General features: G+C 44.1%; 1 protein-coding gene across 16 annotated transcripts in view; it reads right to left on the bottom strand.

Moving 5' to 3' along the window:
* Window positions 1-16,449, bottom strand: part of SLC4A8 (solute carrier family 4 member 8) — a 102,521-nt gene that overhangs the window by 19,951 nt on the left and 66,121 nt on the right. For 15 of the 16 annotated variants that reach the window (XM_079936073.1, XM_079936063.1, XM_079936062.1 and 12 more), the window contains 5 exons: window positions 15,757-15,890; window positions 14,723-14,968; window positions 3,957-4,062; window positions 3,205-3,366; window positions 230-343 (listed from right to left, as the gene is read on the bottom strand). In XM_079936073.1, coding sequence (XP_079792199.1) covers window positions 230-343; window positions 3,205-3,366; window positions 3,957-4,062; window positions 14,723-14,968; window positions 15,757-15,890 — 762 coding nt within the window. The remainder of the gene's footprint in view (window positions 1-229; window positions 344-3,204; window positions 3,367-3,956; window positions 4,063-14,722; window positions 14,969-15,756; window positions 15,891-16,449) is intronic. The other variant, XM_079936070.1, reaches the window with a different exon arrangement.

A 16,449-nucleotide genomic window follows, 5' to 3' on the forward strand; every position in this document is an offset into this window, starting at 1 on the left:
TAAATAATAATTTTCACTCATTAAACAACGTTAGATGTTCTGACTTTTCTGACTTGAACTCGGCCAAGCCTGAGGAGTTTGCTTTTCTGAATGGTGAGGCAGGAGAGCAACGTTCAGGTTTAGAGGACTACACAATTCATGATCAGGATGGGGAAAGGCCTCTGAAATAACTTGGGACCAGATTCTATGAAACTCCGTAAGGGCATCAAGTACCCTGAGATCTGTTTACCTTGAACACACTGGGAACTTGAAGCTTTGGTGATGGGATTCCAATCAAAAAATCAACAATCACCATTGTGAAGATAGTGAGGAAAACAGCAAAGTCACTCACCGTGGAGCGGACCTGGCACAAGAAAGGATTGGAGACGTGTTTCAGTAGGTTAAATATGATAGAAAAGACTCAGGTGTTGTAAAAGGCTTAAACATCCTCAGAAGAATGCTTTAATTTTATGGTTCAATCAATACAAGCATTTTTAAACAACAGGACACTGTTAACATGCCCAAATTCACCCCCGAAGTGTGGATAGCATGGGGGAGAATGAATCCTCTGACAAACTCTACTGGAACCCACTCCAAACTCTGAGGAGTTCTGTTTAGAGCATCTAGGCCAAGCATTTAGAGAATAGTTCTGAGAACTTGGGATAAGATTTCCTGGGACCAGCAAGGTCCAGCTGTGCCAGCCGAGAACCTCACAGCAGCACCACTCCTCTTCTCTCTCAGACCCAACATCGAGTCCATCTGCAAGTCCTGTTGGCTCTGCCTTCAGCTCATGCCCAGAATCTGAGCCCTTCTCACTGCCCCCACGGCTTCCACCCAGATCAAAGGCACCAGCGACTCTTGTCTCTATAGCTGCAGCAGACTCCTAACCCTGCCCCTGTCCTTATTTAAAGCTGCTGGAGGGACTTCCCTGGTGGCGCAGTGGTTAAGAATCTGCCTGCCAATGCAGGGGACACGGGTTCGAGCCCTGGTCCAGGAAGATCCCACATGCCGCGGGGCAAGTAAGCCCGTGCACCACAACTACTGAGCCTGCGCTCTGGAGCCTGTGAGCCACAACTACTGAGCCCACGCGCCACAACTACTGAAGCCTGCACGCCTAGAGCCTGCTCTCCGCAACTCGAGAAAGCCCACGTGCAGCAACGAAGACCCCATGCAGCCAAAAATAAATAAATAAATAAATTTTTTAAAATTAATGAAAAAAAATAAAGCCGCTGGAGTGATCATTCAAAACACAAGTCAGATCACATCACTCCTCTACCCAAACCCTGAAATGGCTCCTCATTTCACTGAATTAAAAAACCCAGAGCCCTTCTTGGCCTGTGAGGCCCGCATGCACTGGCATCTTTACTGCTCTGACCCAGCTCCCCACGCTCCCTGGCTCACTCACTCTGCTCCAGCCACACAGACCTCCTTGCTGTTTCTTACTCACGCCAGACTCACTCCCACCTCAGGGCCTTTATACTTGCTCATCCCTCTGCCTCAACTGCTTTCCCTCCAGGTAACCCTGTGGGTAGCTCCCTCTTTCACGTTCACTCAAATATCACCTTCCCCATCGGATCTTCTCTGATGCTCCTCCTTAAAAGTGGTCACCACCCTCCATCCCAGCACTTCCTGTACTCCTTTCCTACTTTATTTTTCTCCATAGCACTTATCACCATTTTGTCCCTTAGGGGACTGACTCTCCCACTCTACAGTTTAGTGTAGCTTTAATAAAATACAATGCCCCTCAAATGCCCAGTGCCCACCTTAATCCGAACTTCCAACGAGACAGAACCAAATATATCTTAGCCCCATGTAACATCACTGACACCTTCATCTGACTTTGCTTTCCTTTGAAACCTGAGGTTTCCAGCTCCCTTTCCCTGGTTTTGTTAGTTCTCCTCTGAATGTTACATAAATTCTCTGAAAATGTAGCTGCCCCACCGTGAAGCCCATCCTGACCAGCCTGGGGCCCAGGGCCCGTCTCTCCTCTGAACTCCTATGGCCCTTATGGCATCTAACTATTTACTACTGTCTCCTGTGGGCATGGTTGCTTCATGGGTTTCCCTTTCCTATCTGATGGCAGAGACCATATATTTTTTAAAATCATATAATAGCTTTATTGAGATACAATCACATGTTTTACAGTTTGTTTTATTATTTATTATTTTTTTATTGAAGGAGAGTTGATTTACAATGTTTCAGGTGTACAGCAAAGTGATTCAGTTCCATATATATATTCTTTTTCAGATCCTTTTCCGTTATAGATTATTACAAGATACGGAGTAGAGTTCCCTGAGCTCTACAGTAGGTCTTTGTTGTTTAATCTATTTTGTATATAGTAGCGTGTATGTTACAGAGGTCATATTTTAAACAACTTCTGCATCCCCCGTAGCACTCGACCCGGGCCTGAGCAAGTAGTCAGTACACAGCTGCCACTCGTTCACAGTTCGTCCAGACCGGAAACACGCCCCAGAACTTACTCCATACGTGCCTCCCTTAACCACTGTGCAGGCTGACTGACGTCTGAGACTGTGTTTTCATCGTGAACGTGTGCACAGTAAATGCCTCAGCCACTGAGCCCTCACCCATTCACACATCCTGCTCTGCAAAGGCGCCCAACTGAAGACTCGCACACGCAGAAAAACCGCCACTTCCTCCTGATTGATCTCCTCCTCAAAGCAAAGACCCCTTTAGCCACTCTACGCTTGGCCTCTAATTCCACCCTGCCCAAACGAGTCACGACACAAATAATGCCATCTGCGTCAGGGAGAGACGGCTGAGGCTTCAAACCGTCATGCAGACCAAGTCAGCGATTTCATAAGCTATTGCCAGAGCCATCCCAGGGAGGAGACTCTGGGGTGCCCTACACACACCTCAAGCAATCATCCCAATTTACTATCTTCAGGAGCCAGCTCCAGCTGCTGCTCGCTACCTGCCCCAGCAGGCTGGAAATGAGACTTATCACTCTTAGAGAACACGATGACCACCTTAAACTCACCTGACACTTTTCAATCAAAACCTCTTAAGTATTAACCCCTCATCCCACATCACACATCTATGAAAGAGGCTGCTGGACACAGGAAGAAGAGAAGGCCACGCCCTCCAAAATCAGGTCATTTGGAGCTCGGCGCCTGCCAATCCACTCACAAGCACCACGGAGGCCTAGAACAGGCTCTGTTATATTAGAAGTCTAACACGAAAGAAATGCAAGAGCGTGCTACCTACTCTGGTTGGGAAATAGCGGCTTGTCTTAAATGTCTTCAAGGTGCTGGAGAGGATGAAGGTGGTGAAGAATAGAATGCAGGACCAAAAGAGCACATCGGGAGTATAGGGTCCATGGTGGCCACACACAGAGCCCGTGAACTCTCCATGCATCTCCTGGCACTCCTGAAGGAACAGGCATTCCGGGTGATGAAAGGCAGGCAGGAGGGAGGACACAGCTGCTGAGTCCACCAGCACCGTCATCCCACGGCTGCTGGGAAGCTCAGGCTGCCTGCAGCATCTACTTGCCCTCCATGTAGTTGTGGGGCTCTTGCTTGCAGGTAAGGGTGACTACTTAGAGTCCTAACTAAAACACTTTTGTAAAGGAAACCAAACTGTCTCAAGAAAACACGAGGTTCTAGGAGGGCCCTAGTAATCTGTATTATTTCTATTACAGAGGACTTCCAAACTTGAATGTTCTTCGAGCCCCACAAAACCTGGATGTGGCCCCCTACCCTCTCTGATTTCATCCGCCCACATCCTGAGTGCAGGGTCACTGGGTGGGATCGTGTGGGAGAGAAGAGAGAGGTAGTCCTCCTTTCCCTTTATGCAGAGAGAATTTTGAAGGGGAAAGGAAAGTCAGTAAGAATAGTTTAAAAAAAGCTTTATTTCTGTAAATGCCAGAGCTTGCTGAAGGGCTACCCCACTCCTACCTAGAAGGTCCCCTTAAACCTGGTGGTCACAAGACCGAGCCGCCTGGCAGCACCCAGACTTACACTAACAGTCAGGTTGGCCCAGTGGACTTCTGTTGTCACGATGTTGTGGTCCTTCCAGTACTGTAAGGTGTGATTGTTTGGGTTCTCTGGGAGAGTACACCTGCAGCTGAGGGGAGAAGAAAAAAGATTCCTAAGGGAAGTAGCCAAGTATTCAATTAAATATTTCTAGTCATGACAGGGCTACAGGCACTGCCAAAGCCCACATTATTTCTCCTTTGCCCACTTCAGATCCCTGAGGTTGGTCCTATTCATTGAGACCCAACCATACCCTGATTTTTCAGTCAATCGTTACTAAAACTGGGCTCAAGTCGGCATGTGGGTCTTGGGTTAAACTGTGCTGACAACCAAGTTTGGCATCTGACGTGGTAGTTTCCTTGCTTAGTTTGTATCTCTTAGGCTCTTCCTATGAAATTCACTCTACATGGCAAGGAGGACCGGATACGCCGTTCAGCTCTCAACAGCGTCCCCAAGCCTAAGTATCTTGCTCCTTAAGCCTGCATCACATTCTTGCTCTAAAAATCAGAGCCTCTTGGAATTATATAAGACAGAAGCTACATTAGCCCTGGTAATATCCCACTATCTTGACCATTCCCTGGCTTCCCCCGGCCTCGTCTTGCATCCAAACCAGAGCAGACCAGACCTGTCCCACTGGCCACCATGTTGCTTCCTAGTCCCAGCATGCTTCACTCCTGAACTGCCTCCCAGTATACTCAACTGATACAGCCATTCCCACCAACTTTGTTTCATCTCTGATTTTAATGAGCATGCCTTCTAAGGATATAGCATCACAGAATTAAAATTCAAAAAGATCTCAATAGGTAATAACCATAGGAGGAAATCAACAAAATGAAACTAGGGAAAGCCATAAAGTCCTACATTTAGGTATAAAAAAATCAATTCCAGACTTGGAAACAACAAAGATGTCCTTCAGTAGGTGAATGGATGTACTGTAGTACATCTAGACAACGGACTATTACTCAGTGCAATAAAGAAATGAGCTATCAAGCCATGGAAAGATACAGAAGACCTTTAAGTGCGTATGACGAAGAGAATGAAGCCAATCTGAAAAGCCTACATACTGTTTCATCACAACTATATGACATTGTGGAAAAGGCAAAACTATGGAGTAAAAAGATCAGTGGTTGCCAGGGGCTGGGGTGATGGGGAGGGATAAATATGAAGAGCACAGAGGATTTTTAGGGCAGGGAAGCTATTCTGTAGGACACTATAGTGGCAGATATGTCATTACACATTTGTCAAAACCCACAGAATGTACAATGCCAAGAGTGAACCCTAATGTAAACTCTGGACTTTGGGTAATTATGATGTGTCACTGACTGCAACAAACATGGCACTCTGGTGAGGGATGTTGATAGTGGGGGAGGCTGTGCCTGTGTGCACAGTGGGTGTGTGGGAACTCTCTGTACTTTCGGCTCAACTCTGCTGTGATTCTAAAACTTGCTCTTAAAAGATTAAGTCTATTTAGGGACTTGCCCGGTGGCGCAGTGGTTAAGAATCCGCCTGCCAATGCAGGGAACACGGGTTTGAGCCCTGGCCCGGGAAGATCCCACATGCTGCGGAGCAACTAAACCCGTGCGTCACAACTACTGAGCCTGTGCTCTAGAGCCCACGGGCCACAGCTACTGAAGCCCGTGCACCTAGAGCCCGTGCTCTGCAACAAGAGAAGCCACCCCAATGAGAAACCTGCGCACCGCAAAGAAGAGTGGCCCCTGCTCGCCACAACTAGAGAAAGCCCGCACCCAGCAATTAAGACCCAACGCAGCGAGGAGGAGCTTCAAAATGGCGGAAGAGTAAAACGCGGAGATCACCTTCCTCCCCACAGATGCATGAGAAATCCATCTACACGTGGAACTGCTGCTATAGAACACCCACTGAACGCTGGCAGAAGACCTCAGACCTCCCAAAAGGCAAGAAACCCCCCCACGTACCTGGGTAGGGCAAAAGAAAAAAGAAAAAACAGAGACAAAAGAGGGAGCTGTGAAGGAGGAAAGGTCTCCACACACTAGAAGCCCCTTCACGGGCGGAGACTGCGGGTGGCGAAGGAGGGAAGCTTCGAAGCCGCGGAGGAGAGCGCAGCCACAGGGGTGCAGAGGGCAAAGTAGAGAGATTCCCTCACAGAGGATCGGTGCGACCAGCACTCACCAGCCCGAGAGGCTTGTCTGCTCACCCGCCGGGGCGGGCGGGGCTGGGAGCTGAGGCTCGGGCTTCGGTCGGAGCGCAGGGAGAGGACTGGGGTTGGCTGCGTGAACACAGCCTGAGGGGGGCTAGAGTGCCACGGCTAGCCGGGAGGGAGTCCGGGGAAAAGTCTGGAGCTGCCGAAGAGGCAAGAGACTTTTTCTTCCCTCTTTGTTTCCCGGTGCGCGAGGGGAGGGCATTCAGAGCGCCGCTTAAAGGAGCTCCAGAGACGGCGCAAGCCGCGGCTAAAAGCGCAGACCCCAGAGACGGGCCTGAGACGCTAAGGCTGCTGCTGCCGCCACCAAGAAGCCTGTGTGCGAGCACAGGTCACTGTCCACACCTCCCTTCCGGGGAGCCTGTGCAGCCCGCCACTGCCAGGGTCCCGGGATCCAGGAACAACTCCCCCGGGAGAACGCACGGCGCGCCTCACGCTGCTGCAACGTCACGCCGGCCTCTGCCGCCGCAGGCTCAATCCGCATGCGCACCCCTCCCTCCCTCCGGCTTGAGTGAGCCAGAGCCCCCAGTCAGCTGCTCCTTTAACCCCGTCCTGTCTGAGCGAAGAACAGACGCCCTCCTGCGACCTACAGGCAGAGGCGGGGCCAAATCCAAAGCTGAACCCCAGCAGCTGTGCGAACAAACGAGAGAAAGGGAAATCTCTCCCAGCAGCCTCAGGAGCAGCGGATTAAATCTCCACAGTCAATTTGATGTACCCTGCATCTGTGGAATACCTGAATAGACAAAAAAATCATCCCAAATTGAAGAGGTGGACTTTGGGAGCAATGATATATATATATTTTTTTTCCCTTTTTCTCTTTTTGTGAGTGTGTATGCGTATGCTTCTGTGTGTGATTTTGTCTGTATAGCTTTGCTTTTACCATTTGTCCTAGGGTTCTGTCTGGCCATTTTTTTGTTTGTTTTTGTTTTTTGTTTTTAGTATAGTTTTCAATGCTTGTTATCATTGGTGAATTTGGTTTGGTTGTTCTTTTTCTTTCTTTTTTTTAATTACTTAAAAAAATTTTTAATAATTATTTTTTGGTTTTTATTTTAGTAACTTTATTTTATTTTATCTTTTTCTTTCTTTCTTTTCTCCCTTTTATTCTGAGCCGTGTGTATGAAAGGCTCTTGGTGCTCTGGCCAGGCGTCAGGGCTGTGCCTCTGAGGCAGGAGAGCCAAGTTCAGGACATTGGTCCACCAGAGACCTCCCAGCTCCACGTAATATCAAATGGCACAAATCTCCCAGAGATCTCCATCTCAATGCCAAGACCCAGCTCCACTCAACGGCCAGCAAGCTACAGTGCCGGACACCCTATGCCAAACAACTAGCAAGACAGGAACACAAGCCCACCCATTAGCAGAGAGGCTGCCTAAAATCATAATAAGGTCACAGACACCCCAAAACACACCATCAGACGTGGACCTGCCCAGCAGAAAGACAAGATCCAGCCTCATCGACCAGAACACATGCACTAGTCCCCTCCACCAGGAAGCCTACACAACCCACTGAACTAACCTTAGCCACTGGGGGCAGACACCAAAAACAAGGGGAACTATGAACCTGCAGCCTGCGAAAAGGAGACCCCAAACATAGTAAGTTAAGCAAATTGAGAAGACAGAGAAACACACAGCAGATGAAGGAGCAAGGTAAAAACCCACCAGACGAACAAATGAAGAGGAAATAGGCAGTCTCCCTGAAAAAGAATTCAGAAAAATGATGGTAAAGGTGATCCAAAATCTTGGAAATAGAATGGAGAAAATACAAGAAACGTTTAACAAGGACCTAGAAGAACTAAAGAGCAAACAAACAGTGATGAACAACACAATAAATGAGATTAAAAATTCTCTAGAAGGGATCAATAGCAGAATAACTGAGGCAGAAGAACGGATAAGTGACCTGGAAGATAAAATAGTGGAAATAACTACTGCAGAGCAGAATAAAGAAAAAAGAATGAAAAGAATTGAGGACAGTCTCAGAGACCGCTGGGACAATATTAAACACACCAACATTCAAATTATAGGGGTCCCAGAAGAAGAAGAGAAAAAGAAAGGGACTGAGAAAATATTTGAAGAGATTATAGTTGAAAACTTCCCTAATATGGGAAAGGAAATAGTTAATCAAGTCCAGGAACCACAGAGAGTCCCATACAGGATAAATCCAAGGAGAAACATGCCAAGACACATATTAATCAAACTATCGAAAATTAAATACAAAGAAAACATATTAAAAGCAGCAAGGGAAAAACAACAAATAACACATAAGGGAATCCCCATAAGGTTAACAGCTGAACTTTCAGCAGAAACTCTGCAAGCCAGAAGGGAGTGGCAGGATATATTTAAAGTGATGAAAGGGAAAAACTTACAACCAAGATTACTTTATCCAGCAAGGATTTCATTCAGATTTGACGGAGAAATTAAAACCTTTACAGACAAGCAAAAGCTAAGAGAATTCAGCACCACCAAACCAGCTTTACAACAAATGCTAAAGGAACTTCTCTAGGCAGGAAACACAACAGAAGGAAAAGACCTACAATAACAAACCCAAAACAATTAAGAAAATGGTAGTAGGAACATACTTATCGATAATTACCTTAAATGTAAATGGATTAAATGCTCCAACCAAAAGACACAGACTGGCTGAATGGATACAAAAACAAGACCCGTATATATGCTGTCTACAAGAGACCCACTTCAGACCTAGAGACACATACAGACTGAAAGTGAGGGGATGGAACAAGATATTCCATGCAAACGGAAATCAAAAGAAAGCTGGGGTAGCAATTCTCATATCAGACAAAATAGACTTTAAAACAAAGACTATTACAAGAGACAAAGAAGGACACTACATAATGATCAAGGGAGGATCAATCCAAGAAGATGATATAACAATTGTAAATATTTATGCACCCAACATAGGAGCACCTCAGTACATAAGGCAAATACTAACAGCCATAAAAGGGGAAATTGACAGTAACACAATCATAACAGGGGACTTTAACAACCCACTTTCACCAATGGACAGATCATCCAAAATGAAAATAAATAAGGAAACATAAGCTTTAAATGATACATTAAACAAGATGGACTTAATTGATATTTAAAGGACATTCCATCCAAAAACAACAGAATACACTTTCTTCTCAAGTGCTCATGGAACATTCTCCAGGATAGATCATATCTTGGGTCACAAATCAAGCCTTGGTAAATTTAAGAAAATTGAAATCGTATCAAGTATCTTTTCCGACCACAACGCTATGACCCTAGATATCGACTACAGGAAAAAAATCTGTAAAAAATACAAACACATGGAGGCTAAACAATACACTACTTAATAACGAAGACATCACTGGAGAAATCAAAGAGGAAATCAAAAAATACCTAGAAACAAATGACGATGAAAACACGATGACCCAAAACCTATGGGATGCAGCAAAAGCAGTTCTAAGAGGGAAGTTTATAGCAATACAATCCTACCTCAAGAAACAAGAAACATCTCAAATAAAAAACCTAACCTTACACCTAAAGCAATTAGAGAAAGAAAAACAAAAAAACCCCAAAGTTAGCAGAAGGAAAGAAATCATAAAGATCAGATCAGAAATAAATGAAAAAGAAATGAAGGAAATGATAGCAAAGATCAATAAAATTAAAAGCTGGTTCTTTGAGATGATAAACAAAATTGATAAACCATTAGCCAGATTCATCAAGAAAAAAAGGGAGAAGACTCAAATCAATAGAATTAGAAATGAGAAAGGGGAAGTAACAACTAACACTGCAGAAATACAAAGGATCATGAGAGATTACTGCAAGCAACTATATGCCAATAACATGGACAACCTGGAAGAAATGGACAAATTCTTAGAAAAGCACAACCTTCCAAGACAGAACCAGGAAGAAATAGAAAATATAAACAGACCAATCACAAGCACTGAAATTGAAACTGTGATTTAAAATCTTCCAACAAACAAAAGCCCAGGACCAGATGGCTTCACAGGAGAATTCTATCAAACATTTAGAGGAAAGCTAATACCTATCCTTCTCAAACTCTTCCAAAACACAGCAGAGGGAGGAACACTCCCAAACTCATTCTACAAGCCCACCATCACCCTGATACCAAAACCAGACAAAGATGTCACAAAAAAAGAAAACTACGGGGCAATGTCACTGATGAACATAGATGCAAAAATCCTCAATAAAATACTATCAAGCAGAATCCAACAGCACATTAAAAGGATCATACACCATGATCAAGTGGGGTTTATCCCAGGAATGCAAGGATTCTTCAATATATGCAAATCAATCGATGTGATACACCATATTAACAAATTGAAGGAGAAAAACCATATGATCATCTCAATAGATGCAGAGAAAGCTTTCGACAAAATTCAACACCCATTTACGATAAAAACTCTCCAGAAAGTAGGCATAGAGGGAACTTACCTCAACATAATAAAGGCCATATATGACAGGCCCACAGCCAACATCATCCTCAATGGTGAAAAACTGAAACCATTTCCACTAAGATCAGGAACAAGACAAGGTTGCCCACTCTCACCACCATTATTCAACATAGTTTTGGAATTTTTTGCCACAGCAATCAGAGAAGAAAAAGAAATAAAAGGAATCCAAATCGGAAAAGAAGAAGTAACGCTGTCACTGTTTGCAGATGACATGATACTATACATAGAGAATCCTAACGATGCTACCAGAAAACTACTAGAGCTAATCAATGAATTTGGTAAAGTAGCAGGATACAAAATTAACACACAGAAATCTCTTGCATTCCTATACACTAATGATGAAAAATCTGAAAGTGAAATTAAGAAAACACTCCCAGGGGCTTCCCTGGTGGCGCAGTGGTTGGGAGTCCGCCTGCCGATGCAGGGGACACGGGTTCGTGCCGTGGTCCGGGAGGATCCCATGTGCCGCGGAGCAGCTGGGCCCGTGAGCCATGGCCGCTGGGCCTGCACGCCCGGAGCCTGTGCTCCGCAATCGGAGAGGCCACAGCAGTGAGAGGCCCGTGTACCGCAAAAAAAAAAAAAAAAAGAAAAGAAAAGAAAACACTCCCATTTACCATTGCAGCAAAAAGAATAAACTACCTAGGAATAAACCTAAGGAGACAAATGACCTGTATGCGGAAAATTATGACACTGATGAAAGAAATTAAAGATGATACAAATAGATGGAGAGCTATACCATGTTCTTGGATTGGAAGAATCAACATTGTGAAAATGACTATAGTACCCAAAGCAATCTACAGATTCAGTGCAATCCCTATCAAACTACCACTGGCATTTTTCACAGAACTAGAACAAAAAATTTCACAATTTCTATGGAAACACAAAAGACCCCGAACAGCCAAAGCAATCTTGAGAAAGAAAAACAGAGCTGGGGGAATCAGGCTCCCAGACTTCAGACTATACTACAAAGCTACAGTAATCAAGACAGTATGGTACTGGCACAAAAACAGAAATATAGATCAATGGAACAGGATAGAAAGCCCAGAGGTAAACGCACGCACATATGGTCACCTTATCTTTGATAAAGGAGGCAAGAATATACAGTGGAGAAAAGACAGCCTCTTCAATAACTGGTGCTGGGAAAACTGGACAGGTACATGTAAAAGTATGAAATTAGAACACTTCCTAACACCCTGCACAAAAATAAACTCAAAATGGATTAAAGAGGGCTTCCCTGGTGGCGCAGTGGTCGAGAGTCTGCCTGCTGATGCAGGGGACACGGGTTCGTGCCCCGGTCCGGGAAGATCCCACATGCCGCGGAGCGGCTGGGCCTGTGAGCCATGGCTGCTGAGCCTGTGCATCCGGAGCCTGTGCTCCGCAACAGGAGAGGCCACAGCAGTGAGAGGCCCGCGTACCGCAAAAAAAAAAAAAAAAAAAAAAAAAAAGATTAAAGACCTAAATGTAAGGCCAGACACTATCAAACTCTTAGAGGAGAACAGGCAGAACACTCTATGACATAAATCACAGCAAGATCCTTTTTGACCCACCTCCTAGAGAAATGGAAATAAAAACAAAAATAAACAAATGGGACCTAATGAAACTTAAAAGCTTTTGCACAGCCAAGGAAACCATAAACAAGACGAAAAGACAACCCTCAGAATGGGAGAAAATTTTTGCAAATGAAGCGACAGACAAAGGATTAATCTCCAAAATTTACAAGCAGCTCATGCAGCTCAATATCAAAAAAACAAACAACCCAATCCAAAAATGGGCAGAAACCTAAATAGACATTTCTCCAAAGAAGATATACAAATTGCCAACAAACACATGAAAAGATGCTCAACATCACTAATCATTAGAGAAATGCAAATCAAAACTACAGTGAGGTATCACCTCACACCGGTCAGGATGGCCATCATCAAAAATCTACAAACAATAAATGCTGGAGAGAGTGTGGAGAGAAGGGAACCCCTCATACACTGTTGGTGGGAATGTAAATTGATACAGCCACTATGGAGAACAGTATGGAGGTTCCTTAAAACCTAAAAATAGAACTACCATACGACCCAGCAATCCTACTACTGGGCATATACCCTGAGAAAACCATAATTCAAGAAGAGTCATGTACTACAATGTTCATTGCAGCTCTACTTACAACAGCCAGGACTGGAAGCAACCTAAGTGTCCATCAACAGATGACTGGATAAAGAAGATGTGGCACATATATACAATGGAATATTACTCAGCCATAAAAAGAAACGAAATTGAGTTATTTGTAGTGAGGTGGATGGACCTAGAGTCTGTCATACAGAGTGAAGTAAGTCAGAAAGAGAAAAACAAATACCATACGCTAACACATATATATGGAATCTTAAAAAAAAAAATGGTCATGAAGAACCTAGGGGCAAGATGGGTATAAAGACGCAGACCTACTAGAGAATGGACTTGAGGACACCGGGAGGGGGGAGGGTAAGCTGGGACAAAGTGAGAGAGCGGTAGTGTATATATGGACATATATACACTACCAAATGTAAAATAGATAGCTAGTGGGAAGCAGTCGCGTAGCACAGGGAGGGCAGCTCAGTGCTTTGTGACCAGCTAGAAGGGTGGGATAGGGAGTGAGACTCAAGAGCAAGGAGATATGGGGATATATGTATATGTATAACTGATTCACTTTGTTATAAAGCAGAAACTAACACACTGCTGTAAAGCAATTATACTCCAATAAAAATGTTAAAAAAAAAACCCAATGCAGCCTAAATAAATAAATTTATTATTTTTTTTAAATTAAGTCTATTTAAAAAATCAGTTCCACACATATTAACATAAAATCACTTGAAGAGTTGGGGAGTTCTAGCTTCATATCAGCTCTATATGAATCGACAGTGGAATGCAATGGAAATATAAGAAAAATACCATCTTGAGCTTTATTAACAAAGAACTACAGTATCCAGATTCAAAGTCTACTCAGTCCAGAGCTGGTCACTTTTGTCTGTCTTCTCCCACTAGAATATAGCCTCATGAGGGTAGATCCTTTGTCTGTCATGTTCACCGTTATGTTTCCAGAGCCTAAACAGTGCCTGGCACATAGTAGGTGCTCAACAAATATTTGTTAAATGAATGAATAAATGAATGATTAAAAAAGGTCAAAGAATGAACCTTACTCCAATGCCAATGGGCAATCCACTAGCTTCAAAGATTATACTCCCTAATGGTGATTATTCTGTAATAAAATCATTTTTAAATTCTAATGCATGTTTTATGAGTCCTGATTTTTAAAGGGTGAATGAAAGGATAGCTAGAATCTAGAAAAGTGTATCTGTGGCTGGCTGGCAGGCACTTCCATGCAGTGTGCCTTCTGCTCAGGCAGTTTCACATTGACATTGTTCACTTCACAACCAGACCTTCCACATCAGAATGGTACAGCCAGAAGGAGGGAACTTGATGTTCAAAGCTAAAGGATGAGGAGAATTCTATTTAATCATAATTTGGAGAAGACTATTCCAGAGAAGAAATGTTTATAGGACCAGACTCTCCTAGAGGGTTGAAAACACAGCCAAATACTCTGTCCCTTTTCCAAATGCTCCAAACCATACTGAATAACCGAACAAAATACAATCTCTTGAGTTGAAATCTAGGTAAATAAGTAGATTTCTAGATCTTTAGCATACAGAGTAAGAGACCTGTGGATCTGTAAGGAATTATTAATATTCTCTAACCTGATAATGCGTAAGAGTAGCCTATATATACTTAGAGAGATCTTGATGTGGTCCAAGGCCTCACAAGTCCTTGCAAAAGAAGTTCTTCCCAATAACTAACTTGAATTCTCCCTGCTACATTTGCAGCCTACTTTTGTCTTAATGCCTGGACCCAAAAGACATGCCCTGGAAAGCATTTTTCAAGTCCCCTCTGAGGTTCACTCTTAATCCATCTTCCCCTTCATCACTTTTGACTGTTCTCCTCTGGCAGGCCCCCAGGTCTCCACGTCATGTCTGAGCTCTGTTTCCCAGAGGGCCAAGACACTTCCTTAACAGAAGCTACAAGTACTGCCTGGCACACTACCTCAGCCATTATACTTTTTATTTTTTAAAAAAAGAAGAAGCAGAAAAGCATACTTACTAATACAGGCTAAGGTGGTCCAGCTGACTGTGCATGTGGATGGGGTAGGTCTCTGCCAGGTGAATCAGCTTTTCTATTGCTTCATAGATGAAAATAATGCAAATCAGGGAGGCAAACGCTTCTTCAGTGAAGCGGGTAATGTAGCAGACAAGGGAACTGGCGTCAGTTGCCACAAGGACAATACACAGGAAGGCGGTCCACAGTCCGATACAAGCTCGCAGGGAGAGGTATGAAAGAGCATAGTCTCTGAAACAAAACCAAAGTTCATCGAAAATCAGGGGTGGATGGCATTACATTCTGACCCATTGCATTGGAGGCAAAGGGTCAGAAACGTGGTTAGTTCATCTCTTATTATCACTTCCAGTACTGCAACCCAGTTTGTCCCTAATTCTGACTGCACTTCACTCCTGAAGGCTGCCCTGGGATGGCGTGACAAAGATTTGCTTTATGGGTGGTATTTGCCACAGCAAGGACAGAGACAGTGGAGGAGGTGGAAGCTGTCCGCCACACACTTCTGCCATCACTGCCCGACGTGATTAAGATCCTATTCTTGCAGTTAAGAAAAAAGAGCTGGCCCTCGTGGACATACTGTATAGCACAGGGAACTCTACCTAATGCACTGTGGTAACCTAAATGGGAGGGAAGTCCAAAAGGGAGCGGGTATCTGTATGCGCATGGCTGATTCATTTTGTTGTGCAGTGAAGGCTAACACAACAGTGTAAAGCAACCCTACTCCAATAAAAAGTAATAAAATAAAAAAAAAATGGACTGGAAATGGAAATGGAGGAGTTTGGATTAGCTAGGGAAAGTGTTTTTAAAGATAAAAAGTCAAGACTTCAATAGTGGTTGAAGGACATTAATAAAGCTCTTTAAGGCCAAGAGATCTGCTATTTTAGGCATGGTCCTACCTGGGGGCAGGGCAACAGACCAAACAATGCTCTTTGCCTACTTACACTCACCTAGGACCCTGACATTCAATCCTAACAGCACACTAACACATCCAGATAGAGTTTTCAGAAAACCAAATGTCTTACTTGCAGAATTTGAACAAAATCTTTTCAAACACAAGCACTGGCCCAGTACTTCCAAGGATGGTGAGAGCCTGTCCGGCAAACAAGGAATAGGCAATCCCAGTCATGGAGGCTCCAAACAAGGATTCAATTGCACTCTGAGAGGGGAAGAAAAGATTATCCCTGAGTCCACAGCCCGTCTGCAGTGAGTGATGCAGGCTTATGTGCAGCCCCAACTCAGCTCTCCGGTGTGCCTGACAAGCCATTTGCTTGCATTTCGTCTTAGCAAGAGTGATGTGTACACAGTCTAATCCTCCTGTAAATGGAGACCACTTTGATAATTCAGGTGCCCAAATCCATCCACATGTGATTCCTTAACTAAGTCCTGTTCTGCATGACTCAATTCAGTATTTATAAATATACATAGAAAAGCACAATGATACCATTCACACTACGGGCTGTCATACAGAGTCACCTTAAATCTTATTTGCATATGACATTGATATATCATTTTCCATCCTTGGGGCAATGGGCAATGCAACTGGGCAATCAGTTACTGAAATTGATATTCAAGCAGAAGAGGGTCTGTTCTGAAGGGAGAGCTGTGCTGCTGGCTGGCATGAGGTCAGAAGACCACAGTAATTCAGTAGGAAGAATCCAATCTCCTCAGTCCTCGCCCAGGGAACTTCCCCCCCCCAGTGGACTTGGCTGCCATCA

Source organism: Stenella coeruleoalba (assembly GCF_951394435.1).
Source record: "Stenella coeruleoalba genome assembly, chromosome: 11".
In the NCBI taxonomy this organism is placed as follows: Eukaryota; Metazoa; Chordata; class Mammalia; order Artiodactyla; family Delphinidae; genus Stenella; species Stenella coeruleoalba.